At 53.2% G+C, this 24,367-nt stretch overlaps 1 protein-coding gene across 7 annotated transcripts in view; it reads left to right on the top strand.

The window, feature by feature from the left end:
• Positions 1-23,378, top strand: part of OPHN1 (oligophrenin 1) — a 69,309-nt gene extending 45,931 nt beyond the window's left edge. For 5 of the 7 annotated variants that reach the window (XM_072877293.1, XM_072877297.1, XM_072877294.1 and 2 more), the window contains 13 exons: positions 58-91; positions 1,885-1,947; positions 2,912-2,986; positions 5,397-5,481; positions 5,851-5,909; positions 6,999-7,104; positions 8,883-9,042; positions 13,390-13,537; positions 14,874-15,173; positions 17,702-17,867; positions 19,358-19,408; positions 20,216-20,266; positions 20,649-23,377. In XM_072877293.1, coding sequence (XP_072733394.1) covers positions 58-91; positions 1,885-1,947; positions 2,912-2,986; positions 5,397-5,481; positions 5,851-5,909; positions 6,999-7,104; positions 8,883-9,042; positions 13,390-13,537; positions 14,874-15,173; positions 17,702-17,867; positions 19,358-19,408; positions 20,216-20,258 — 1,290 coding nt within the window. In that variant the 3' untranslated portion in view covers positions 20,259-20,266; positions 20,649-23,377. Of the gene's footprint in view, positions 1-57; positions 92-1,884; positions 1,948-2,911; positions 2,987-5,396; positions 5,482-5,850; positions 5,910-6,998; positions 7,105-8,882; positions 9,043-13,389; positions 13,538-14,873; positions 15,174-17,701; positions 17,868-19,357; positions 19,409-20,215; positions 20,267-20,648 lie in introns of all 7 variants that reach the window. The other 2 variants (XM_072877292.1, XM_072877291.1) reach the window with 2 other exon arrangements.
• Positions 23,379-24,367: the final 989 nt, after the last annotated feature.

The following is a 24,367-nucleotide window of genomic DNA, read 5'->3' as shown; positions in this document are numbered from 1 at the left end:
ATGTCATGTTGCATTATGTTTTTGTTTCTTCCTTCTCCATTCCCTCCCCTTTTTCAGATCTACCACAGTCCCATCACGAAACAGGAAGAAAGTGAGTCATTTCTGTTGCTGTTCTCTGAGCTGTCGACGCTGTCCGGAGGTCGGGCAGTGTATTTCCTTGCAGATACACTCGTCCTCAATTTCTGCTGAATAGGCTGTGTACTCCCTCCGTGGCGGCGGTGTAACTCCTTTCCTTTTTGTCACAGCGTCTGGTACTGAGGCTAGATAAGAATGAGTTGCAAACGGTACAAGTTATCCATTGCAATGTGCAGCTGTTATTTAGCACTAGAACTAGCGGGACGTGGAGTTCCATTTGCACTTCTAAACCCCAACATAACAGAGGGCAAAAAAGATCAGTGAGAGATTTTGAGGACGTTTCCCTTAGCAAGGATTATAATAGGAAAGCAGAGGGGGCACTTAGCTCCCATCCCACCACCTGGTCCCGTGTCTCCCCGCTCACAAGCGGGTGCGCCCTCCCCACCGCCCCTGCAGCCCCCGGGGCAGGCTGCCGCCCCTTCGCCTTTCCCCGCGTACAGCCCCTTACCGCAGTGGCTGAGCGTGCTGCCCTGGAAAGCTCTGGGGCGTCATTAGCTGGGTGAAAACTTGCATTCTGTATCTTAGAGCTTACTTCTATCAGCACTTTAATTAGCTGACTTTAGTGAGCGTAGAGGTAGCATTATAGAGGCATAAGCATGAAACCTGTTGTTTGACTGTGTTTGCATTACACGCCTGGAAAGGATGCGACTCAGTGTTTCACAAAAAGAAATACACTCTATTTTTAATAGATTAGAGCTAGAAAGACTTCAAGTCGTATTATACCACTCCGTACCAAGTACTGAGTGGATCTGTCCTTAACGGTGTCTTTACTCATTCCTGTGTTGGAGCTAAGATACCTCTGAGCTTTTCATCACCGTTGCTCAGAGAAGAGAGAATAGGTACAAACAACTTGCTGAAAATACAGTGATTCCAGAGGATTCGCCAACACAGCCTGTGCTGTGACTGGAGTTGGTCCAGATGTGTCCTGTGGCTGTTTTTTCCAGTAAAATGTTGTTTTACATTAAAAAGATAAAAAACCAAACACTCACACTCCCCCCCAAATAACCTAAACCCAAAAAATTCCAAACCAACAACAGTGTGGTCATTTAGGAGAAATTCAGTATAAATGTTTGCACTGAACAGAAAGGTATTTCCCGTTATAACTTGGACAATGCTTTCAGATATCCCAGAAAAATTAGCAGAACTAGTAGCATGATTACAGAAGTAGAAATACACGTATAGAAAAAAGTCCTGACTTTCTACCTGCTCCGTGATGCCTGCAAGACAGGCACAGAGATGGTCTGTGGTTAATTGGCTGGAACAAAACCCTGTGTTCTGCTTTACCCAGCGTATCAAGCTCTATTGTTTTTGCTTTTTAATCTAGCCAAGTAGATAAGCAGAAATTACACGATCCTATGATGTGGAAGAGCTTTAACTGCACATTTTGCAGTGCTCTGGAGATGATTAATCAACTCCTTATCAGACACAAATTCACATGTGGCGGGGCCCTGATTTATGCTTTTATTAAAGACAGAAAGGGGGTAGGGAGCAATGCTGTAACTCAAAATAGACTCAAGGAAAAACGGAGAACATATGGAACTAGTAATTCCTTCTCAGGATTTAAAGAATGCCTGTGTTTTCATGGAGAGATGTACACGATGCAGGTGCACGTGTGAGCCCGGCTGTGCGCCGGGGCACCCAGCTTTGCGTGCCGAGCAGGGTCTGGGTACGGGGCCTTCCCAGAGGTTTTCCACGGGGAGCCGCGTGCTGGAGCTCAGCAGCTAACACTGCTTCTCTCCTTTGAAACAGTGGAGCTGAACGAGGTCGGCTTCAAGTTTGTTCGGAAGTGCATCAACGCCGTGGAAACTAAGGGTAAGGTGCTGGCCGTGGCATCAGGAGGTGCCGCCGTCCTGGCACGCGTGGCTCCCCGCGGCCTGGAACTGTAGGGCATTTTCTGCAGCACAGCGCTGTCAGTGCACAGTCGAAGTCTCGTGCCATTGACTGAAGAACGCACGTCAGGGAGCAGAAATCCCGCGCGGTTTGCAATGTCGTTATACCAAATTCCGGTTAGGACTGAATTTCCACCTTTATCCCGTTTTCACTCATCGGTTTCTCATCTTTGGCTCTGAGAAAACTCACTTAGGCAGAAGGAGAACAGCTCTGGAAGTCTCGCTGCTGCGGGGACGGGGAGGGGTTAGCTGGGGTACGGGGTTATTCTGACCCGTTTTGTTAAAAGCGGCAGGACGGAGGAGGCTGGTGGGTGACCGCTCACCCTCTGGTCTCCCGCGAAGCGCCCGGCCTGTACCGGCGTACATCGCTGGCGTGGGCTGCAGGACGAAGATAAGTCGCTCCGTAACAGCGGGGCCGCAGGCTGCCGCGGGGAGGGGTGGCTGGCTTCATTCCCAGAGCCTCTGGGGGCTGTGGCCAGGGCCGGCCGACGCGGGGAGCAGCAGGGCGAGGGACGCTCCTCACGGAGCCGGGCAGGCGCCGCGGTTCCGTCTCTCCCGACGCTGGCAAACGTTCTCCGAGAGCCTGCCCGGAGGCCTTTGCCTTCTGCGGCAGTTCGAAGCGATCCGCGTTGAAGCGGCGCTCGTTCCAGAAACGGCGGCTGTAGCCAGGTGGGCCTCGCCGGCTCCAGCGCGGGCTCAGGCGGGGGCCCGTGCCGGCAGGAGGTGCGCGACCCGGCCGCGCCCGCGGGCTGCGGGGGGCAGAGCGCGGGGGCCCGGGGCGGAGCCTTCCCGGCGCGGCGGCTGGCGAGGAGCTCCGCTAGGTGGGGCTGGGGGGCTCCAGCGGCGGGGGGGGCCCTGCTGACGCGCTGTGGCTTTCTCCTGCCTAGGGATCGCTACGGAGGGCATCTACCGGACCGTTGGCAGCAACATTCAGGTGCAGAAGTTGCTGAATGCCTTTTTCGGTAAGAACTAATTATCCCGTGCAACTAGATTGTCCTGCTTTTGTGTTGTTCAAGAGGGACAGAGAGGATCGGGTTTCTCGGTGAGAAACGTCCAGCGCGGCTGCTGGTCCCTGTGGCCCCTCCGAGGCCCATCTTCCCCTCCTTTTCGGAGCCTTTTTCTGCAGCCCGCTCTGCTGCCTCTCCCTTTAAACTGCGTTTATGTGTTCGTGGTGCAACCTGCATTTTAAGTTAAGTGAGCAGCAGCGAGATAAAGCGAGGCCGTGACCCTGGAGCAGTGGGGACGAGCCTTTTCCCATCGTGTGCTAAAAATATTCAGGCATTTTGGAGTCGTGTGCTGGGGACGTGTTCCTGCTGCAGGCCCAGGGCGCAGGACATCGGCCAAAGGGAGATGAGCCCTCGCCCTCTCTTCCACTGCCTGCACGGCCGGCAGCTCCCAGTCCGGGGCCGTGGGAGCTCCCGGTCGAGCCGCGGCGGCAGCGGAGGGGCCGTGGACAGCAGGGCTGCACGCGCCGTCGGGCGCACGTGGCACGGGTTTGCCAGTGTCGCCCGACAGTCGAGCAACGGCAAGAATCATTGCTCGCCCGGCCGCCACGACTCCTTTCCCTCAATAACAGCCTGTGTCCCCATTCTTGTTTAGGCAGCGCAAATGAGAACCAGACCTGAAGGTCAGCGCTCGTTAATTAGCGTGCGGGATCCTGAGGGTCCCAGCATTTGGGCAGCCCCTCCTGCAGCACCGCTGCCAGGGAACTCGCCCGGCCGATGCTGTTCGCGGGGAGGTGCCTTGTCCCGCAGAGCCACCACGGCCCCCTCCTAAACCAGCCCCCGCAGACGAGCTCAGGGGGACCCTTTTCCTCAGTGGGGTATCACAGAGAGCTATACCGGGAAGGTGGCCTCCGCAGGGAGGCCGTTACCCTGGTTTAAGGTTTTCACCCGGAAGGACTGGGATACCTCACTGTACGCAATGTATACGTTAACAAGTCAACGTATGCATTGCTGCTGTAAGCCTTTCTGCACACTGAATCTTGTATTGCATACAAGCATGTAAACCGGTGGGTGGTCTTTATACGAGGCACGGTTAAACTCCCTGCAGCAGGTCGTGGGGCTCAGCAGCGTTGCTCCGTGCCGGGACAGGCGCTGCCAGGCTGGGACCTGGCTGAGGCCATCGTGCCCCTGCCCCGTGGCACGTGTGGGCCAGGGCGGGCTGCGAGCCCCTCAGGTGAGCCCCGAGGGTCGGTCTCCCGCATGCCCAAAGGCTGAGCCCTCCTCGGCGTCCCTGCCCGAGGGGCTGGAGCTCAGGGCAGCAAGTACATTCACAGTGATACTGCGTGTCTCGGGCTCGCACCAGCTACCTGCGCAGGCATTAGTGTAGTAGTCAAAGGCTTTTACTGTTGTTTTTTACTATTTTTTTTTACTATTGTTTGCTATTGCTTTTACTATTGTTGTTGTTTATTAAAACGGCTGGTTTGTGCTGACATATAGCTGTACCCAGTTCCTGTGGAGCCATGACTTCAGGCAGCTATCCAGTTATGCTTGCCTGATGACTAATTACTTAGCCTAAGTTTTTATTGCTTCTTGATTCTCACCCTCCCTGTGAGTAGCTCTGTGGTTTTCTCCTCTGAACCCCATCAGTGAGTGGCTTTTCGTTTTATTTATATGCATTGGTCTGGTTGACCACTTACCACCACACTGTGTACGAACTCACGATGGAAAGGCCAACAACACAGAAATAGCTGCTGCAGAAGGATTTCATCCTGAACTTCAGTAAGGAGATGGATTTTTTTTTTCTCTCTAGTCCTATTTCTTTTTAAAAATAAATCATGTGGTTTATTTCTTTAGTCCAGCTGCCCCCCATCTGCCAACCATGTCCTTTACTTCATCATACCACAGAAATGATGTGGTTGTTTGGTGAGGGTAGGCAGGAGCAAAGTGTACTTCCACGCTGCTGTGCCACCTCCTCTGAGCTCCCTCCTCTCCATGCAGCGAGAAGGAATATTTCCAGAACAGCCTTCAGGGGAGTAGCTGTGAAGGAGGGATTGGAGGTGGACACTTAGATTACTTTGGATATCAGAAAGCTTGTCTTGGATCTGTTGAAATGTGTTGTTTCTGCCAGTCTTGGCTGTGCTGGGAAAAAAACAAACTATAGAGAATATGCCCTCACTAACCTTTCACTACTGCTTAAATGTTACCTTTTGCTTCTTCCTTTGTCCCTAGTTAGCAGTGCTCCTCAGCCTCTCCAAAATACTGACGCTGGTACTGTGGTTCTGCTTTTCCCAACCGTGAGAATCAGCAGCTTTCTTCACCTGCTGCTGTAGCTTCGTTTGTCTCGAGAGCATACCCTCCCTGGGAGCGTGCTATTTATTAACAGCCTCAAAATGGACCTTATTTTAAAGCCATTTTGTTCTTTCTCCAGATCCAAAATGTCCAGGGGATGTGGATCTCCAAAGCGGCGATTGGGACATCAAGACGATTACCAGCTCACTGAAGTTTTATCTCAGGTAGCACTGCAGGTCACGCCTGCCCTGAGCGAGCAAGGGAGCTTGGGGCTGATCCACGTGAAAAGTGGAGTGAACTGCCAGATGTTAACATCTGGCTGTTGGAAAGGGCAAAGAAGTGACAAAGGCTTTGGGCAGAGGAATGGATTTTATTTTTTTATTTTTTTATTTTTTTTTTTTAGAAATATGCCTGTTGTAGAAACCCCACATCCTGTGGGGAAAGCTGATTAAATAATACTGGCTGGGGGGGGAGTTGCCTCGCGGAACCGGGGTGCTGGAGTGCGAGCAGGTTTGCCGGTCGGTCCTTCGAGACCAGTCGCGAGTGGGTCACGCTGCCCTGCCAGAGCTCAGTTTTCTTTCTGGTTATTGCAGGAACCTATCTGAACCCGTCATGACGTACAAGCTCCACAAAGAGTTGGTCCTGGCTGCCAGTAAGTCCCGCAGCTGCCCTGCCAACGGTCCCTCGCCCTGCCCTCCCCAGCCAGCGTGCATCAAACTCACTTGACAGAGCTCTGCCAGCCCGGCACTGGGGGGTCCGGGCTGAGAAATAAGCCATAATAATTCATAATAATTCATAATAATTCTTCAAATAAGCCATAATAATTCTGAACTGGCTGCATCCTCAGAGCATGTTGAGAGCCAGCGTGCTGAGATGGAGACTAGAGGGGTACAGGGAGTTGGTCATCTCCCTCAGCGTGAGAGTGCTGGCATTTGGAAATTTATGGCACACTCAGAAACACCTTGGATTAAAGCATCCTTCACACCTCCGTGCCTCCTTGAAGTGAACAGGAGGGTAGGAGAGCACCTGCCTCTCCTCAGTTGGGACCTCTGGAGAATTAATAACACTTGTTCTTTCTTGGAAAGGAAAATTTTCCACCATCTACTGATTGTGCTCAAGCCCAAGATTTATTAGTTTCAGAACTGGTTAAACCAATGATGGCTGGGTATGTGCAAAACTATAATCCCTTCCCTACCCTCCCTCAGAAACTTGCACCATTAAGCTTCCCAGCTACCAAGATCCCACATTATTCTTTTCACACCAAGTATTTTATTGTTTCTTCATTATTTATGTTTCTAAGGGTGACCTCTTTGGGTCAGGGACTCAATTTTTTTCCCTGCAGGACATTTTACCGCGTTGTTCAGTGTTACAGCTCTCTGGGCTAATAAGATACCTAGCAGAGAGGCTGTGTGTTCCCCGGGTGTGCGGGGCGAGGGTGCGAAGGGGAGTACCTGGCCATGCCCAGCCTGTTTCCTTGGCCGTGCTCAGAGGCAGAGTGCGACCCTGAGCTCCCTTTCAAGCTTCATTTCTCCCTCTTTCCACTTCATTTTATTTCTCACAATGATTACCCTGTTGCTATGTAATCTCACTTTCCTTTTGCTTCCCATCACCGAGTTTGGCCAGCCAACCCTACATTGCAGAAGGAACAGCTCCCACCTATTTTCTTGGGCTTTATCTTTCTCTTATGTGTTTATTTTGAAAGTGGTGGGCACAAACTTTTCTTTGTGTTACTTCTTTCCAGAATCTGAGAACCTGGATTACAGGCTGGGAGCCATTCACGCACTGGTCTACAAACTACCTGACAAGAACAGAGAGATGTTAGAGCTCCTCATACAACACCTCGTCAAGTAAGCAGATGTTTTTGTCTAAAGCCAAAGTAAGGGGAATAATGGAATCAGCAGAACAAGCCATTTTTTGTAGCGGTTTTGCAAAATTGTATCCACCAGGGTCTGGCTAGGAATTTACATTTGGACTGCACAAATGGTATGATTATCCTTGCTACCGACTGCATTAAGTGATGCTTCCCTTTCTAATTGCCACTTTCATCCCCTTTCTGACAAGCACCAAGCAGGAGATAATTTTAAAATGAAGATACTCTCTGACAGCAGAGCTGTAGATTGCCACCTCTCACTCCATTTAACAAGAACATTAGGTCTGGGGTTTGGGAACGGCTGCAGGACCTGTGTCCATGGGCTGAATGTGAAGCGTGCTTTGGTTTTATCTCCAGCTCTATGGATTCAATGTCCTGAGCCCTTAGAGCAGCACGAAGGCTTGACCGTGTCAGTCTCTGCTCTCATACAGGTGTTTTGGATGCTTGGTGGCACTGAGCAGTGCTGCTTCCACGTGCTTCCAGCAGTGAGCCCCTGAAAAAGTCTGTTTCGTGATGATAACGGCACTAGCACTGCACTGGGAAATGGGTATTTTCCTGCCTCCTTGTCACACTGAATGCGAAGGCTCAGTGTGGAAGCTCTGCCCTCTCCACCCCAGGGAGAGCAGTGGCAAAGCAGGGAGAGAGGCTTGTGGCGAGCCATGCCGAAGCTCAAAAGCCAGGGAGCAATGTGTGTGCAGGTCAGGAAGGACCAGGGCTTGCAGAAGCAATGGCTTTTGTGTGACAGGGCCTGCTTCGGACCTTTGGAGGAGTCGTTTTGAAAACTGGACTGTTTCAGAAATAAGCAGGGCTGATCTGGATTGTCACGCCCTGACACTCGAGGGCGAGCGCTTGGCCCTCGGTGCCGTGCCCCCTCTTTGGGGCGAGGAGGGCTGGCTGGGGGATCCTGCCTGCCATCTGGTTCCAGCCTTTCATGCATGTGTTTGTGTGGTTTTTAGAGACCTTTCTGTGTAAGTGGCAGAGCTGAGAGCGTCTGGCATGCAGCCCAATGAAGCTGTCCTTGTGGTCACTGTGTTTATTCCTTAAAGTGTTTACACTTAAATTCTGTTCCCCCTCCCCTTCGTGCTGACAGAAACCTCCTTAACGCCAGAGCTACAGGGCAAAGCCAGAATTCAGTACATGTCAGCAGCAGAGTCTCTCTCCTCTGGTCCACCTCTGGAAACAGGTAGTGCCCACCTCGGTGGTTAGTACTGCAATCGGTGCTGCTCCGCAGGCTTGCAGGCTCCTCCGGAGCTTGAAGGCTGCTGGACAGAGAGCGCTCTGTTCTGGGAAAACAGTGGTTCTTCCAGGAAGAAGATGCTGTGTAGAGATTTACTGAAAACCTCCAAAGTATGCTCCCTACATTCAGTCCTCCTCCTCCTTCAGAGAGAGGAAAAATTAAAGCCAAAGTTCTGGATAAACAGGATATTCCAATTTAAATGATTCCTTTTTTGTATGTGTTGCACAGATGACTTTTGCTTGCAGAGTTAAAAGATGAGTGAGGAGTGGGAAGGGATCAAATAAAAATGCTGTCAGCATGTTGCTCTCCCAAACAGTTGTCCTAGCCAAACGTGCCTGTCGTAACCAGAGACGCGTTTTACCTCTGGTAGGGTTGGGAAACAAATTCTGCTGAAACAAAATGAAGAGAATTGAATGACTGATTCTTACCGTGTCCTTTTTTTATTGCTTGGAATAAGATCTGCTTGGAAAAAACCAAACCAACCCAAAACCTGTTCCTTCTTTCCCTCCTCTCCGCAGCATATGTGAGCACAGCCGAGAGAATCTGATGTCACCGTCTAACATGGGGGTGATATTCGGACCTACCCTCATGCGAGCGCAGGAGGACACCGTGGCGGCGATGATGAACATCAAGTTCCAAAACATAGTGGTCGAGATCCTCATCGAGCACTTTGGGAAGGTACCGGAGGCAGCCGCGGGAGCGGCTCCGCGCAGCTCCCGCCTGCTCCACCGTGGTCCCGCACGCTGTTGCTGTGGCAACGCTGCACAGCTCTGGCTCCTTTTTCTGGAGTCTCCTGAGGGGCTGGGGTTTTTATATAATAGACTCCTCTGAAGTGCTTCAGAAGGAAACAAATAGTGTAGCAGATACGTTCCTCACCGTTGCCTTTAGCTAGTTCTGAAGGAGACCCTCAGTCTAGGGATTTTTGCTGCTCCTTTTAAATAAGGGGAATATTTATTGAAAAAAAACCCTGTTCTATGCCTGGACATTACAGGACTTTACTCTTTCCTTTGCTGAAGACAGGAGCTCGACCAGAGCATAACTAGTTTCAGTGGGCACAGTCCAAGAGGAGACCCTATACAACTATTAATACAGGGGAAAAAAAAACCCAAAGCAGACAAGTACTGAAAGGTTGATGAAAACAATTCAGCTGTGCATACGACCTGTTCAGATCCAGGTGTAGGGATAGCGTGGGCAAGCCTGGGGAGGGGAGCTGCTGCCTGGGGCTGAGCAGTCGGAGAAGACTTCAGCAGGCGGCCGGCGGCTGTTGCCTTGGGGCAGCGCTGGGCACAGGGCGGTGCACCCTGGCGAGGCTCCGCTTGCCTCTCATGGGGTCTTTGCTGAATATTTTTGTCTGAGAGCATTGCCTAGATGCACAGTCTGGATTAGTCTGCCGCGGTGGGTGCTGAAGATTCACATGCAGACAACAGCTTTTTGTCATGTGGCATTTTGTCTCCTGACGGAAAGCAGCATATTCCACTCTCTTCTGCATTAGCGCTTTCTCCTCGTGATATCTGGTACAGTGGCTTAGGGTTTTCAGGGTGGCTGGAGGATGATAGAGCTCTATGTTAATATTTAAAAACTTGAGCCGCGTTTGCATTCAGGTCAGCGTGCCAGGGACCAGATTGCTTTCCTGATAACAGCACTAGGTTCGAAGGGGTGAGTTTGGTCCTTCAGCTTTTCATAATACCTTGAATAATACCATATTACCTTTTCACATTACAAAGTGTCCACACAATCTCTTATGTCTTAGAGGTAGGGAAAGTTTGAAGCCATCCTTTAAAGGATGTTGTTTGCTGTGAGGAGGATGGAGTAGCGCTGCCAGCAGACAGGGCAGCACATGTGCAGAAGTGAAGCTCCCTTTTCAGGAAAGGAAGAGGAGGCCAAAGCTGAAAGAGCAGGGCTCTTGCAAAAGTGGATGTGGAGTCAGAGCAACCAAATGGGGACCAGATGGGTGCCATGGGAGTCGGTTGCGGTGCTGAAGGTTGAAACCAGAGAAACGGCATGAAAGAGCTCACAGAGACTTTTGAGTATCCACACAAGAAGCTCATGAAAATCACAAGCTGGTTTCTTTGTAGGTCTCTGCAAACGCTTTAAATAAGTTCCCACAGCAAAACAGGGAATCGTTTGTGTGCTGGGGTCCTCGTGCAGCTTGCTCCAGAACTGAGCCTCTGTCCTCCCCTCTTGGACAGCCTGCGGTGCAGACTGAGTCAACACACGATTCACACTGCCACCTCTAAGAGCTGGAATTAAATCTTTAATTAAGCCAGACATCTCTTTGCTTGCTTTTCATTTCTTCAGTGATAAGGTTAAGTTAGTAACATTTATTAGATTGAGCTAGTACATTTATTAGATTGAGCTTGTAAGTTCAGCATCAGCGCTGACAGTGCCTTCAGCTCACACATGAGCAAACACTCTAAATGAGTCTGGAGGAAGAGAGAGAGATGGTTTATATAGTGCAATATGAAGACTCTAAGGACAAAGTAACTATTCATTAAGTCTTTGTGGATAATTACTGTTTCCACAGCTTATATTTCAGTGCCATGGTTAAATTAAATAAGTTGATCACTCTGGAAACACCTTCTTCATTGTACAAACCTTCTAAATATGAGGGTCTGTCAATATCTTTGTACCTTCAAGTTGTTTAACTTGGATTTTCATTTAGAAGGCAGAAGAAGAGCAGAGGCTGCACCCACATCTTAAAAAAAGTAGTTTGCGGTGGGTTGTAGCATGGTTTTCAGATGTTGAAAAGCGTCTCATGAAAACAGCGTTCTGTGGTACTGTATAAGCATCCATGGGGAAGTTAACACTTCTTTTTTTCTTTAAAAAACAATATTGGACACTTGTCAATATATAGGAGTGAGGTTGATGTTTCCAAAAAATTGCCCTGCTGCAGGTAAACGTTTGCTATTTTAATAATGCGTGAGCTGCTGCTTTTAAATCATGGGCTGTTAATGTCACAGCAAATTCCTCTGAAGCCAGGCAGGGGGAACGCACCGGACCTTGTATTCTGGAGTGGAGAAAACGTACTGGCCCTGCAAAGGGCAGAGCCCCTCTCGGCATTTAGCATCAGCAGCCACGCCGTGTCACCGAATCGGGAAGGACAAGCAGCTGAAACGACGAGATCGGGGCTGGGGGCTCGTCTGGGTCTTTGCCCTGCATGCCGCAAGGGCAGCTGCAGAGCGTGTCGTTCCTCTCCCTTCAGGCAGAGCAGGGCAGGCTAAGTCAGGAGCAAAGCCCGGGTACCAGCACGCTGTACTTAGACCGAGCCTGCTGAGTGAAAGCCTGGGCAGACCAGGCTAGGCGCAGCTCCGGTCCGACCTTGCCCCTGCACTGGCCAGGCAAGAGAGGTGTGGGGACCCCGGCCGCAGAGATGGCCGGTGCCCACCCTCACCGTGGTACGCGCTACCTGGTCTTTGGGATCAAGAAGGTTAACGGGGGGGCATGTTTTTCTCTCTCGTCCCCCATCTTGATTTCCCAGAACTGCTCTTGGGCTGGGAGAAGAAAGAACATGCTTTTGGTTTAAATTACGAAAACGGCATACTTAATCAAATCAGAATGTTAATTTCTTCATTTAAAAATTTTTCTGGGTGACACGATAAAATTGTTCTTCTGTAACAAAGCGTGTGCTGAGGGAGTGGTGGCCCTGCTTGTCGGTTGGGTCTGGTGGGAGCTCTCGTCCTCTGGGCCCGAGCCCTCTCCTGCCGACAGCCGGGAAGGGACCGGCTCCGCGTTCTCCCGGGATGGGCCGCACAGCCTCGGGTCTTGGCAGCCCGTGCCACCACATTCACAGTAACTCACTCTTTAAAGCCTGATATAAATTCAGTTAATATCAACAGGAAAAACACAAGAGTAGTTGGGTTTGTAGTAGTAGTTAATGTGGTGTTTCAGATCTTCAAGAGACTGCCTGGAGGCTTAATTCTTTCTCAGCTCTTAAAAAAAGCACTGATAAATAAGAAACTCTAAATTAAACATGACCAAATAGGTGCCATATGACCAGTGAGAAAGGGAGGTAAAACTCCTTAGCAGCATTGTTTTTATGCCAGTATTTCATCCAAGATAATTTCATAGTGCCACACACTTCATTGTAAGCCAAGAGCTGAAGGGATTTTTAGCGTTAAATCTAAAACCATGCGGTGGTTTGTTCGGGTGCTTTCTGTAGATTGTATCGCCTCACTGGTGTGGAAGTCTTGATGTTTTCTCAGAAACTGTCAGCTTCAAAGCTTCCTTCATCTGCTCCGGGATAATTTGCTTCTACACATTTTGTCTGTATTTGTGATTTTGCTGCGTTAATTAGCTTAGCGCTGCAGTTGCCGCAGTGGGTGTGCAAGGTGCAGAGCAGGCAGCCCGTCTGTCGGAAAGCCCGCGGCAGGACGCGTCTCCAGAGGTGTAACTAAGGCATCAGCCCTGCTCCAGCCCCTCCCTAGCCCCGGCGGCCGGGGCTTTCCTGGGTGCTGCCGACCCTTGAGAGCGGCCGGCGTGCACCTCCGGTCCCTCTGCCGAGAGGCTGGAGGGGCTGGGCTCGCAGGGCTGGAGCCGACGGCTGCGAGGGCCCTGCCAGGCTCTCGTGGGCCGCGGCTGCTCGGGGCGGTTTGGGGCAGCCCTGGCTTTTCCAGCCCTCCTGGGCCGGTCAGAGGTGACTCGGGCCACAGACCGCTCCTGTGCATGCTGGAGAGCAGGGAGGAGCAGGGCAGCCCTTGGCAAAGGCAGCGGGTGGCCGCTTGCTGCGCAGGAGCTGGGTCTTTGCTCCTGGCGTGGCTCAGCTGCCAAACTCCTTCCCAGAGCCGAGGGACCTGACAGCTTCGAGCGCGGCCGTGGCGTGCCGTCCTCGGAGGGCTGCCCGCCGTGCCGGCGCGGCGCCTGGCCCGGGGGTGCTGACCTTCGCGCTGTGGGAGGCTGGGCAGGGCCGTGGGGAAGGTGTCGGTGACGGCCACCACCTCTGTGCTGGGCGGGTGGACCCTGGGCTGGAGGTGAGGCAGCAGCCCCTTCGTGCCGGGCTGGGTCCTCTAAACGTGTCTGCCTTTACAGATCTACTCCGGCCCCCCAGAAGACACCTCCGCGCCCCCAGTGCCTCCTCCCAGGGTGGCTGCCCGGCGGCACAAACCCATCACCATTTCCAAACGTCCTCTGAGGGAAAGACCTGTCTTCTTCGGTGCTTCTGTGGAAGAAAGTGGAGGTCAGTCCAGGTGTTCGCTGACGCCTTACCGGCCTCTCGCCCCTCCTGTTTCTTTCAGCACCTTTCCAGGAGCAATGGAGGTAACGCAGCAGGGCTGCACTTCCCAGGCCGCGAACACGGCAGACAGCGAGGTCTGTTGTTCAGGGAGAAAGGAAAGCAAAAAACCACTCACACATCGGTTGCATCATCTCACAACTCGGACTCCATGAGGATTTTTTTTGCCCTGTTGCTTGCAGCATTCTCGGTTAGCTGAACTAAGACTGGTTCTTGCATATGAGAAGCCCAGTGGAGAGGTTTTGTAGCTTCAGAGGCAAAAATGCACAGTGATGCAAATGCAGCTGGGGAGCAGAGTTGGTGGGAGGGGGGCGAGCGTGCCCGGGCGCGGGGTGGGCTGCGTGCTGCTGGGGTCTAGTCCGGCCCGAGCGCGTCAGTCCGAGAGGCTCTGCAGGGCTGGCTCCGCCGCTGGCGAGGTTACATCCCGAGCAAGAAGGCTGAAGTGCTTTTTCAGGACCCAGTGATAGTATTTTCTAGACCAGGTACAACTCTGCTGTTAAATTCATTTGATTGTAAGGAAACGGTAAGGCCCTTATTATCATGTCGAAGGGCACATGGATTTAAAATCATATTTCTCTCTGCACCCGGTTTGCTCTAATTGTCGTTGAAAGCTGTGCCCTAGATCACATCATCACCAAAGAGATGAAAAGTCTTTTTCTCTGTGACAGTTTCAGAGCTTTGATGATGTTTTAGGCTTAAGACTACAAGTGTACTTTTTGGCACTGGCAAAACATGATTGATGCAAATTGCTCTTTAAAATCACAAGACTGCTCATGTAGTTAGAGATGGCCTTGCATTTAAATGTTTCTCCGAACTGGGAGCAGAAGCATTAGCATCTGACTGCACCGAGGCTGCAGGGTGCAATCAGTTTCATAGCAGCGCTTCTGCATCCTGTGCGTGGGTCTCTAGCACAGCAAGAGCGATGAGACGAAGGATTTGGGGGGGACATGAAAGCGTGGTACACAACTCCTCATGAGCAAGAGTACTGGAACTGTAAAAGGAACCCGTAAGTGTATTCTGTTAGATTCAGCATTGTTTCAGTTTTCTTTATTCCTCGGCGTTTGTGTGAGCCACTTGCTGTTGGCGTTTTGCTCAGAGTGAGGAACCGTTGCTGCCAAAGCAGCCATCTCCTCCGGGCTCCCCGCCGCAAGCGTGCTTGTCCCGCGGTGCTGCAGGAGCTCTGCGGCTCTGCGGGAGAGCTCTGCACTCCCACGGGGCAGAGACCGCGACGCCTCCGTGCCGCTTCCTAACCCGATGGCTCTCTGTCCCCTTGGCTCCGCAGCAGACCGGCACGGCCAGACCCCCAACGGCAGCGGCGGCACGGAGGCCCCCAAGCCGCTGCACCGCAGCCGCCTGCCCGCGCCCCGGCCGGGGGGGGACGAGCCGGGGCGTCCCCCCACCGAGGGCCGGCCTGACCTGCGTGCCGAGGCGGAGGTGGGGAAGCTGGTGGCCAAGCTGCAGGATGGAGGAGCGAAGCCGGCCAGCAAGGCTGCCAACGGGGTGGTGGCCAGCCCTGCCCTGAGGACCTCCACGCTCCAGGCCAGGAGACCGGCTCCCCGGCCAGGGATCTACGGCAGAGAGGGTGAGCGTGCGCCCGGGGCTGTGGCTCGTGCTGGGACCCCAGCCGAAGCGAGGCAGAAGGAGTGCCGTCCTCCCGAGGAAAGCTCGAGGCGCCCGAGGCAGCCCTCCCCGCTGCGCATCGTGCGCCGGGACGGCCGGAGCGGGTGGTGGGCTTCTCGCCTCGAGTCTTCTTGATGTAGCTCAGCAAGAGGGGTTGGGAGACCAGACTAGCTGGAGTTATGGGCACGGGCAGCCCGAGGGTTTGATCAAGCCTCGGCCTGCTGAGTTGTCCCGTTTTATTTCAGACAGGGGGTACTTTTGGTCTGTTGCTTACTGGGGTTGCGGCTGCTGCGGGGTTTCAGAGCAGCCTGCAGAGCCCGGTGCCGGTGCTGGTGCTGGTGCTGCCCCTCCTGCTAAGCCAGGCAGATGCCACCAGTGTCAGACGAAGCAGGCTTTCCGTGCAGGAGCTGAGCCTCTGCTTGTGCTGAGCTCAGCCTAGCTCAGTGGACTCATAAAATCCAAGCCTAAGTAGCGAAATAAAGACCATTAAACCCCAAGCAATTTGTGCCCAGTCTAACCAGCCGTAAGCATGCTGGATTGTCAGCGCTCTCCTCGGCAGAGAGAGGAAAATGGCAAAAGTCACTGTCACATTTTAATTTCTGATGGTTTTATCTGTCAGGCCTCCTGTGACGCAGCTTCTGGCTTACCGAGGCTTTACTGGGAACGTTTATTTCAACGCTTCATCCATTGGTGTTAAATGGAAATAATGATTTATCATTTGTATTCTAATAAGCTTTATACAGAAACTTAGTACAGGTAGAAGTAATTAGCTTGGGGCCAGATCCGAGCTGGCGTTGTGCGTTTCAGTGGAGGAAGGCAGGTAGGTAGGTGTTTGCGTATCCGCGTGTCTGTAGACATTCTCCTCCGCAACGCCAGGGAGCCGCTTTTGGACAGTACGCGTTGCTGTAACAGCAGGTATTTGGTGCTGAGTTTTATAAAATCCTCAGGACGATGGTCATAATAAAAGATGTATTGCTTTCTGCAGTTTGCCAGCTTTTCCGGTGCACTTCCCAGTGCTTTTCAGATGCTGTCATACCCTGACAGCTTCACAGTCCTCTATTTAGAAAATAAAAACCAGGCTGTATTCTTGACAAATGACTCCCGTGTGCAACGGAGAGAAAGAAGAAAGGCCCGGCTGGGTAGCACAAACATCAAATTAATCTGACTGACGCTACGGGCTGTATTTAAATTTGTCACATAAATGGTAGGTGGAAATCTGCTTTTGGAAGAATAAGATATCTTTTAAAGTTGGCTTATACATCAACTGCATTTAGTGCTTCCAAGTGTTATGGGTTTGCGTTATCACACACAGTGCGCTGACAGCATGTCCTGGAGCCACAGCGTAATAAAACTGGCTGTGTTGATCCTCGAACGTATATATAGGAGAACACTGAAGTAGTAATAAAGTTATATTATGTCTGTGTTGATACTTGCAAATCAGTGCTAGCGTGCTGTATTGAGCTTTTAGTGTGCACAGTTTGGGGATAATTTGAAAAACTGGAGAAAACAAGAAGCGTAGGCTGAAGGATTAGAAAACAGGCCTTTTACTGAGAAATTCAAGCTATGCAGCTTACCAAGGAGAAAATTCAGGATCAGAATTCACAAATGCAAGTGTGGAAGAGAGTTGGTTAAGGACTGGTGTTTGAGCTAGCACATCAGGATATAATAAGTTTCAGTAACTAAGGGGCTGACAAAGCCTTGGTTAAGTAGTTGCAGCAGTTATTTATCCTACCAAATAGAAAAACATCTTTGACATATTGCTAATCAGAAACAGGAGACTCTAGCAGTGGAAATGTCTAAATCAGAAGGGCAGGAACCCAGCCCTTAAGATGGTTTTGAGCCATATAAATGGCCAGATGAGAAGAGCAGGATTGCTGTCCTGCAGAAACGCGCCCCGGAGGTCTGGGCGCTGGAGGGAAGGTGTGGGGTCTCCAGGGGTGTCAGGCAGAGGCTGACACTTATTCCTTAAGTCTTCAAGGGTTAAGTGAATAACTTAGGTTGGCTGGATCTTGGGGAAGAAAAGCATCCGAGGCAGGAACTCCTGCGAGCAGAGCAGAAAGCTGGGGCAGAGGACAGGTAGTTCCACCGTCCGAGATAAAAGCTCGGAGAAGCAGCAGCCCCGGGCTGCAGGGATCGCCAATTTGTGCTACTCCTCTTGCTTTTGAAGAGCGGCACTGCACAGGTTTTCTTTAAGAAAACTTGTCCCCAGGCAATATCATCTTTGCAATCTGCAGCTATATCAAGTTTGTCATCGCAGGGTCCAGCATCAGTCCCTCTCTCTAGTGCTAGGAAGGCTGAGTGGGCACAGGCAGAATGGGAACTGTCTTTTCCTGGGACTCTTTCCCTAAATTCTGGCTATCGGCCACTGTCAAAGAGAGGATGTTGGGGCAGACAGAACTAAGCCCGCTAACTTTGTTTAATGCCTCTTCATAAACATCTAGCCCTCCACCAAAGCTTTGTACTCAGTGTTTGTAATCCTCAACCTTGCAGGCGAGTACGACGGCGTCCCTAAGCCACGATCCCATGGCGATAAGCCCGTGATAACGCGTCCCCCTGTGAGACCTCCGGACCCACCATGCAGGACTCCTGTCCCTCCGAGGCTGGAGCAGAGGCCGGATCTGATAGCAGGAACAGCAGAAGACATGCCTTCATCCGTGTAAGTCAGCAGCCCTCGGCGGGCGCACGGTACCCGGGGCGGGCAGCTCGGCCCGAGAGAGCTGCCGGCACCCAGGGGCTTGGGGAGCGTGCGGAGGGACGAGGTCAGCCTGGGTGGCAGGAGTAGGAGCTGGTGTCACCCACCGGGAATTCTGGAAGAGGAGGAGGAGAAACACCGCGTTGGTTTCCAGCAGCGGTGGCGTGCAGTGGCTGGAGCCGTGGACGTCCCTTCGACACTGGTGCAAGCGTGGGTTTGAACGTCACGTTGGAAAGCTGTGAGAGGGCACAGCCTGGGAGGGGAGCGTAGCCATGGCAAAGGCAAACACACGCAGGGAAAACAAAGCTCTGAACCTTCTCAAGTACGGCCTTGGGGCTGAGCTTTGTCCCATCACCTTCTCTGCTATTTCTCATGTCAGCGGAGCTGGAGAGCCCCTCCCTGCCAGGCTCTGAGCAAGCCTCCCAAATGAGACACTTCCCAGGAAAGAACAAGATCCAGCTTGGACCTCTCTTAAGGAAATTGGATGGAGTTCAGCTTCATCATCAGATTTCTTTCCGATTTTAAAGAGACAGAAACCCTGCTGGCTTCAATGGGAATAAAAAGAAGAAAAAAGGGTGACTAAATACACGGGGATCTCGGCCCAGCTGCCAGGACCGGTTTGGTGCGGGCCACGGAGCTCGCCGCTGCTGCGCGTCCAGCAAAGACGTGCGTTTCGTTCCCCTGCCATCCTAGCAGGGCCGCACCCCAAGTCTGCGCTAACGCCCGTCACCCGGTGTTCTGCCACCGCGCCGCAGCCCTGGGGTGTGCGGGGGCCGGCCCCGGGGCCTCGCCCTGCCCGTAGTTGCAAAAACATTTGTCACGAACCGAAGCGCGTCTGCCGTGGGAGCCGCGCAGCCCGCGAGTGACGACCTCCCGCAGCAGTGCCGGGGGAAGCGCGTGCCGTGGGCGAGCTCCCGAGCGCGCTCTGCGCTGGCCCCCGCTCTCTGCGAGAGCTGCCGGTAAAGCCGCGCTGTGCAGCTGATCCAGGTCCTGCGCGTTCACTCCTTAGTCCAGCAAAGGTGCCGCGAGGTTCACAGCCACGGGGCAGGAACAGGCCTTGCCTGGGCTCTCCTGAACCACTTGTTAGAACTTTTCCTTCTGTGAGGACAGTTGGAAGCTAAATATGAAACACATAAAAACTGAAGGAGAGGCCATAAAACGTGATGGATGCAGGTTTACAAACCAGCATGTAGGATTATAAGCAAGAGCATGGAAAGAAGGAGTCTAGCCAAAAGCGATGAAGGGCTGCCTGGCCAGGGCGGTGCGAAGGCAGAGGGGAACGGAGCTGGCAGCACGAGGAGCGTGGCTGCTGCCTCGGCACAAAAGACGTTGTTCGAAGGGGATCGTCTTCAGTGTCTGCTAATGCTACTGCTCTTTTCCCTGGCACAGATGAGATCTAATTAGCAAATTGCCTTATTGGATAACTGGGGTGACCTCTCTTGTTCTCTTTGCAGGGTGGCCTCTAGGACAAAGTTCTTTGAGACAGCTTCCCGAAGAACAAGCAAGTAAGCCTGGCACTGCGAAGCTGGCGTGTAAATAAAAGCAGCCCTGCTGCGTAGGGTGCTCCCTCTGAGGCAGAGCGCGTCAGCTCGGGGAGCCCCAGCCCCGACCTTTCTTGCCTCGTACTCGTGGGTACGAGGGAGATGGGTCTCAGCGAAAGTGCTGGAACTAAACAAAGAGCACAAAGTGTAAAATGTGAATCCAGATAGAGACTTGCTAAGTTAAATGTAAACCTGCTAAGTAATAAACATAGCTATGGATTCCTTTTATCATGCCTGTGGATCTAAGTCAGCGTAGCGCACGTTGTACTTACTTCTCAGCCTTTGCGAAGAGCCAGAGATAAGATCATGGGAGAGATGAGGAGGGCTGCTTAGATCGCAGCAGCTGATCAGAGGCGCGAGCCAGAGAGCGGATGGTGCTACACACAATGCGTAGCTCCACCGCAGAGAGGTACGGTGTGATGGAGTGATAGCTTGGGCACCGAAGCCTTCGGGCTAGGCTGGGATGGCAGGGCTTTGAATTGCAAGCATTGTGGTTTGTGGCAGCAGATTTCATTTGTAATAATATCTGCTCAAATAAGCTTCAGCTTCTCGCTTTTAAAGATGGCCAGCCCTTGCCAACAGTGTGAGCAGGTTTGCATGCAAGTGATATATGTTGTCTGTTAGAGTTGACAGTGAGTTCACTTGTTATATTGAAAAATATATCCCTGGCCTGACTGTTACCCAGCCCTCTAGTTCGGTTTGTGGATCCGAGTTTGAGCCTGCTTATTGCATTCATTTTTCTTCTGTATTCTTCTACTTCCTTATATACAGTTCTTCATCGCCACAAGGCAGGATCCCAGGTGATGAGAGCTGAGGCTAAAGGTACGTCTTTATGACAATGAATCAAATAATAAACCAATAGCATACATGTAACACAAATTCAGCATTTATGGGGTGGTGGGAATCCAGTGGAGGCAATGGGAATCTCAAAAGAAAGATCAGGAGAAACGTCCTTCCTGTAGGAGACCCTTGCAGAAGGAAAGACAGCGACTGGAGGTGGTCCGTGCTCTTCGCTGGGGGGTAGTGCGGCAGGGTGGAGTGAATCGGCCTCCTCTGCCCTTCCTGAGCCTCCTCGCTGCAGCAAGGGTAAACCTGAGCACTCCGCTAACGGCGGTGCCGACATCTGGGCTCGCTCTGGTTGTGGTTTTGCCATTGCTGATGAATTTACACTGCTGCACAGAGCATGCTTGTTTTCTTCTTCCAGACTTTGTAATCACCTCAGCCCAGCTAGACCCGGGACATTTTCTGTGCTTGTGAAACGGACGTGTCGCAGCTAAGACTTTTCCAGTTCCAGTGCCCCTGGAGAGCAGCTATCTTACCGGACGATAATTTCAGAGCACGCTGTCAGAAGTGGCTCAAGAAATTAGAAGAGAGGGAGATAACGATGGAGAGAAGACCCTACCCAGACGTTTGTGTTGAACCGTTCCCAGTCCTTCCGCGCTCCTCTCTGCGCAGGCTGCGCAGGATGCTCGTGTGGGCCCTTGCAGGTGACCGGCAGCGTTTGCAGGGCTGGGCGAGCACCGGCAGCGCTGGGCAGAGCCATCCAGCCGATGGGCTGTGGAAGGGACAGCGGAGGACGGGAGTGGCCGTTTACCTGCTCACTTTTTGGGAAATGCGCCTTGGCAAGGGTGACCTTGGGCAGACGTTGGAGTCGAAACGCAAGGGGCTGACTCCCCGTGCTTGGATGCAAGGGTAGAATGACTGGAGTTTGGGTTGGCCCCCTTGCCATGAGAAGCTCCTTCCTTTGTTGTGTTTTCCTCGCTCAGTAAGCTATTAGTGTGTTTTTTCAGTGTGTAGGAGAGCAGTGTATGTTACTGGAAACGCTTCTTTGTGCTAAGGCAGGCAGGACAGGAATTGGGGGGACCACCGTGCTTAGCTCTGCGGGACGTCTCTTCATCTCCTCCCTGGCATCAGCCTGCCCCTGTCCTGGGAAACCACGCCGGCCGATGCGGCTGTGCCAGGGGGCTTTGCCCGAGCAGGGCCGCATCCCCTGCCTGCAGGTCGGCTTTCCGGGAAGCGCCGGTCGGGTCAGCAGCCTGCGAGAGGGCGGCTGGGAGAAGGAGGCAGCAGGCGCTCCTCCTCCTCCTCTTCCTCCGGCATGAGCCACTCTCCCACCAGATCCGCTTCCCACAGGCCCACCAAAAGTCTCTGTCCTGGGGTGATTCTGGTGGGTCCAGGTGGCGAGGAACTGAAACTCGCTGAATATGGGTCGAAGCCCACCATTTTTCCAAGAGGCACCCAGGTTCTTGTTTGCTCATTACATTAATTTCCAATCCAAGAGACGTCCGGTCTCTTTTCCTCAGCAGCGGCCGTGTAGATGATGCCCTTTGGTCGGGAAGGGTTTCTCCCCGCCAGGACCACCCCTAGTACCCCTGTTAGCAGTAGAGGCTTATTTGTGGTTCCAGCTGACAGCAGGGCTCAGTTCCTGAGCTGTAGCGTTTACCTGTAAATAGGCAATGAGCGCTTCCCTGCTTCCTCCCTCCAGCCCAAAGGCGGCTTCCCTGTTTTGAATGATTTTCCTTGGGTGCTGGGAGCATCCCCAAACCAGTGGGCAAACATCCCCATTAGCTGCTTCCCGGGTGCTCCATCCTCTCGGGCGTGCTTTCTGCCCTGCCTGGCGCAGGTTTGCTGCCGGATGCTGCCACGGTCCTTCCCCTGCCGTCTCCTGAGGCTTGCCTTGCCTGTGCATCTAGCGCCTGTCTGCTTTATCGCTGAATGTAGTTCTGGCGTTCTCTGGACACACACGTGTCGTGTCAATGGTGCTTCCGCTCCCTCGGGCTTTGGCCGTGCCCCAGCTGCTCGCTCCTGTACTCCTGCTTTGAACAGTGGCACGTAAAAGTGGCTTTAAAAAAAACCCCAGAAAACCAGTGATATCAACGCCTAGACTGTATTACGCACACCGGCGTCTCAGGGCTTCTCAAAGCTACGGTGAGCCCTTTCTGCTGCACCCTCTCGCGAGCGGCCGGGAGGTGTGAGCAGCACCAAAACAGAGCGCATCGTGTTTTTCTGATCAGGTATCTAAGAGAGCAGGTAAGATGGAGCTGCGAGCCAGCAAGGCTGAAGGAGGGAGAGGGGTGCCCTGACCAGCCCAGAATGGCTGTGGCTGCTGGGGAAGCCTCTGGAGCAGCCCGCGAGCTCCGCTGCTGGCGCTGGAGCCACCTTCCTGCAGCACCCCGTCAGCCCCGGCCTCCTGCTGCCGGCCGGCCCTGGCACCCCAGCCTGCCCTTGGCTTCGTCACCTCTTGGGGTGGCTGTCCCGGAGCCGTCAGGCCAGCGGTTCCTCCACAGAAGCCCAACATTTCCCAAAAAGCCTTCCCCTCTCGGGGCTGTGCTGCGCGGACCCCTGGAGGCTGGCGGTTTGGGAAGCGCCCGGGCTTCCGCGGACACGGGCGGCTCTGGCGGCGGCACCCCCAGCGCGGCACAGGGATGCTGCGCAGCGCTGGCGCCCACAGCGCCCGTCCCGTTGGAAATGGTGGCCGTGGCATCCCCCACGCTGCTCGTGTGCGGTCAGCCTCGCGCTCGCTGCCCGGCGCGGATCCCGCGGGACGGAGCTGGTGTCCGTGGGAAGACAGACATCCGAGGGAGCTTGGTTTTAAGTCTGACATTGTAAACAATGGAGGGAAGCAGCTTATTAGAAACGTATTTCGTTGTGTCCTTTTAAAGTCATTTGTCACATCTGTGTCTGTGCTGGTTTTTCCTCCTCCGTGTGCACAGCTGAACGCTGGGGACCAGCGGTGGAGCAGCTGTAGGGTGTTCGGCCGTGCTGGTGGAGGGCTGCGGGGCACAGTCCCTGCTGCCAGTGCCATGGGAGTGACACAGCTGGGACCACAGGGTTCGCCCCATGCAGCACGGCAGGTCCCCCAACATCAGCCGTCGGAGCCGTTTTGTCATGTAAAAGCGTAGATTACTTCAAGTGTTTATAAAGTTTCCATGAAGTAAAAAAAAGAAGCGTCCAAGTGTGGTTTTTTTCTTCTTTAAACAATGTCCCAGTGTTGCGCACGCCGCAGCCATCCTCTGCTGTGCAGATCCCGGTGCTCAGTCCCGCGGGCAGCGCAGGACCCGTCCCAGCGCCCCGGGGACGCAGCCGACCCTCCCTGCGCGTGGCCAGGGCGCACGAGCGGGGCCCTGCGTGCCCCGCGTCCCGTCCCCGCCGGAGCAGAGCGACCGCGGGAGCGTGGCACGGCGGCACGGTGCCGGGATGAGCCCGCAGGGCCGAGGCACTGGGGAGGGACCAGGGTGCGCGGGACGCAGAGCAAAGGATGCCGGACCTGTGAGGGTGGTTGTTCTGCCGGTCACGGAGAGGCATGTTTGATAGTATGTGTTTGTTAAATGTTTTCTCATTTTTAACTTCAGCTCACTGATTCTTGTTCAGCCTCTGTCAGCGTAAGCACCTTTCTACCTATTTATGGTTACTGCAGACACAGCACCAGCTTCTTTCCATCCATCCGGCATCTTTTTCCCCTCCTCACGTCTGTTTTCCCATCCCTCTCAACTCTGACGTGGCGTTATGCACTAGCATTTGGTTTTCAGGCTTCTTTTATTTAACAAAAAGACCTCTCACAGGAGAACGCAGCTTTCTCTCTTAAGTGGGAGTCTTGCAACCTGCTTTTGAGCCTGAATTTATGGAGAAGCGCCCGGCCGAGGTGACCCCGCAGGAGCTCGCAGCAGCGCGCGAGGTGCCGGGAGAGGGGGGCTGTTCTGGGGACGCGTGGGGCGGGCGAGCCGCCCTCGGCCCCCGCTCGGCAGCCCCCACGCTTTGCTTCCCTCCCCGAAGAGGAGACGCAGCCTCTTCCCACCACGCTTCCTAAATACACCGCTCGCTGCTTTGTTGAGGGTTCGTTGTTTTTTTTAACCTAGTAACGCGGATGGAAAAGGCTGCAGCTCGGGAACCGCTCCGGCAGTTTGAGGTGAATGAATTCAGCTC

This window comes from Ciconia boyciana, chromosome 12 (assembly GCF_034638445.1).
Source record: "Ciconia boyciana chromosome 12, ASM3463844v1, whole genome shotgun sequence".
In the NCBI taxonomy this organism is placed as follows: domain Eukaryota; kingdom Metazoa; phylum Chordata; class Aves; order Ciconiiformes; family Ciconiidae; genus Ciconia; species Ciconia boyciana.
The sequence above is the reverse complement of the archived record's forward strand: the minus strand, read 5'-3'. Positions and strand labels throughout refer to the sequence as shown.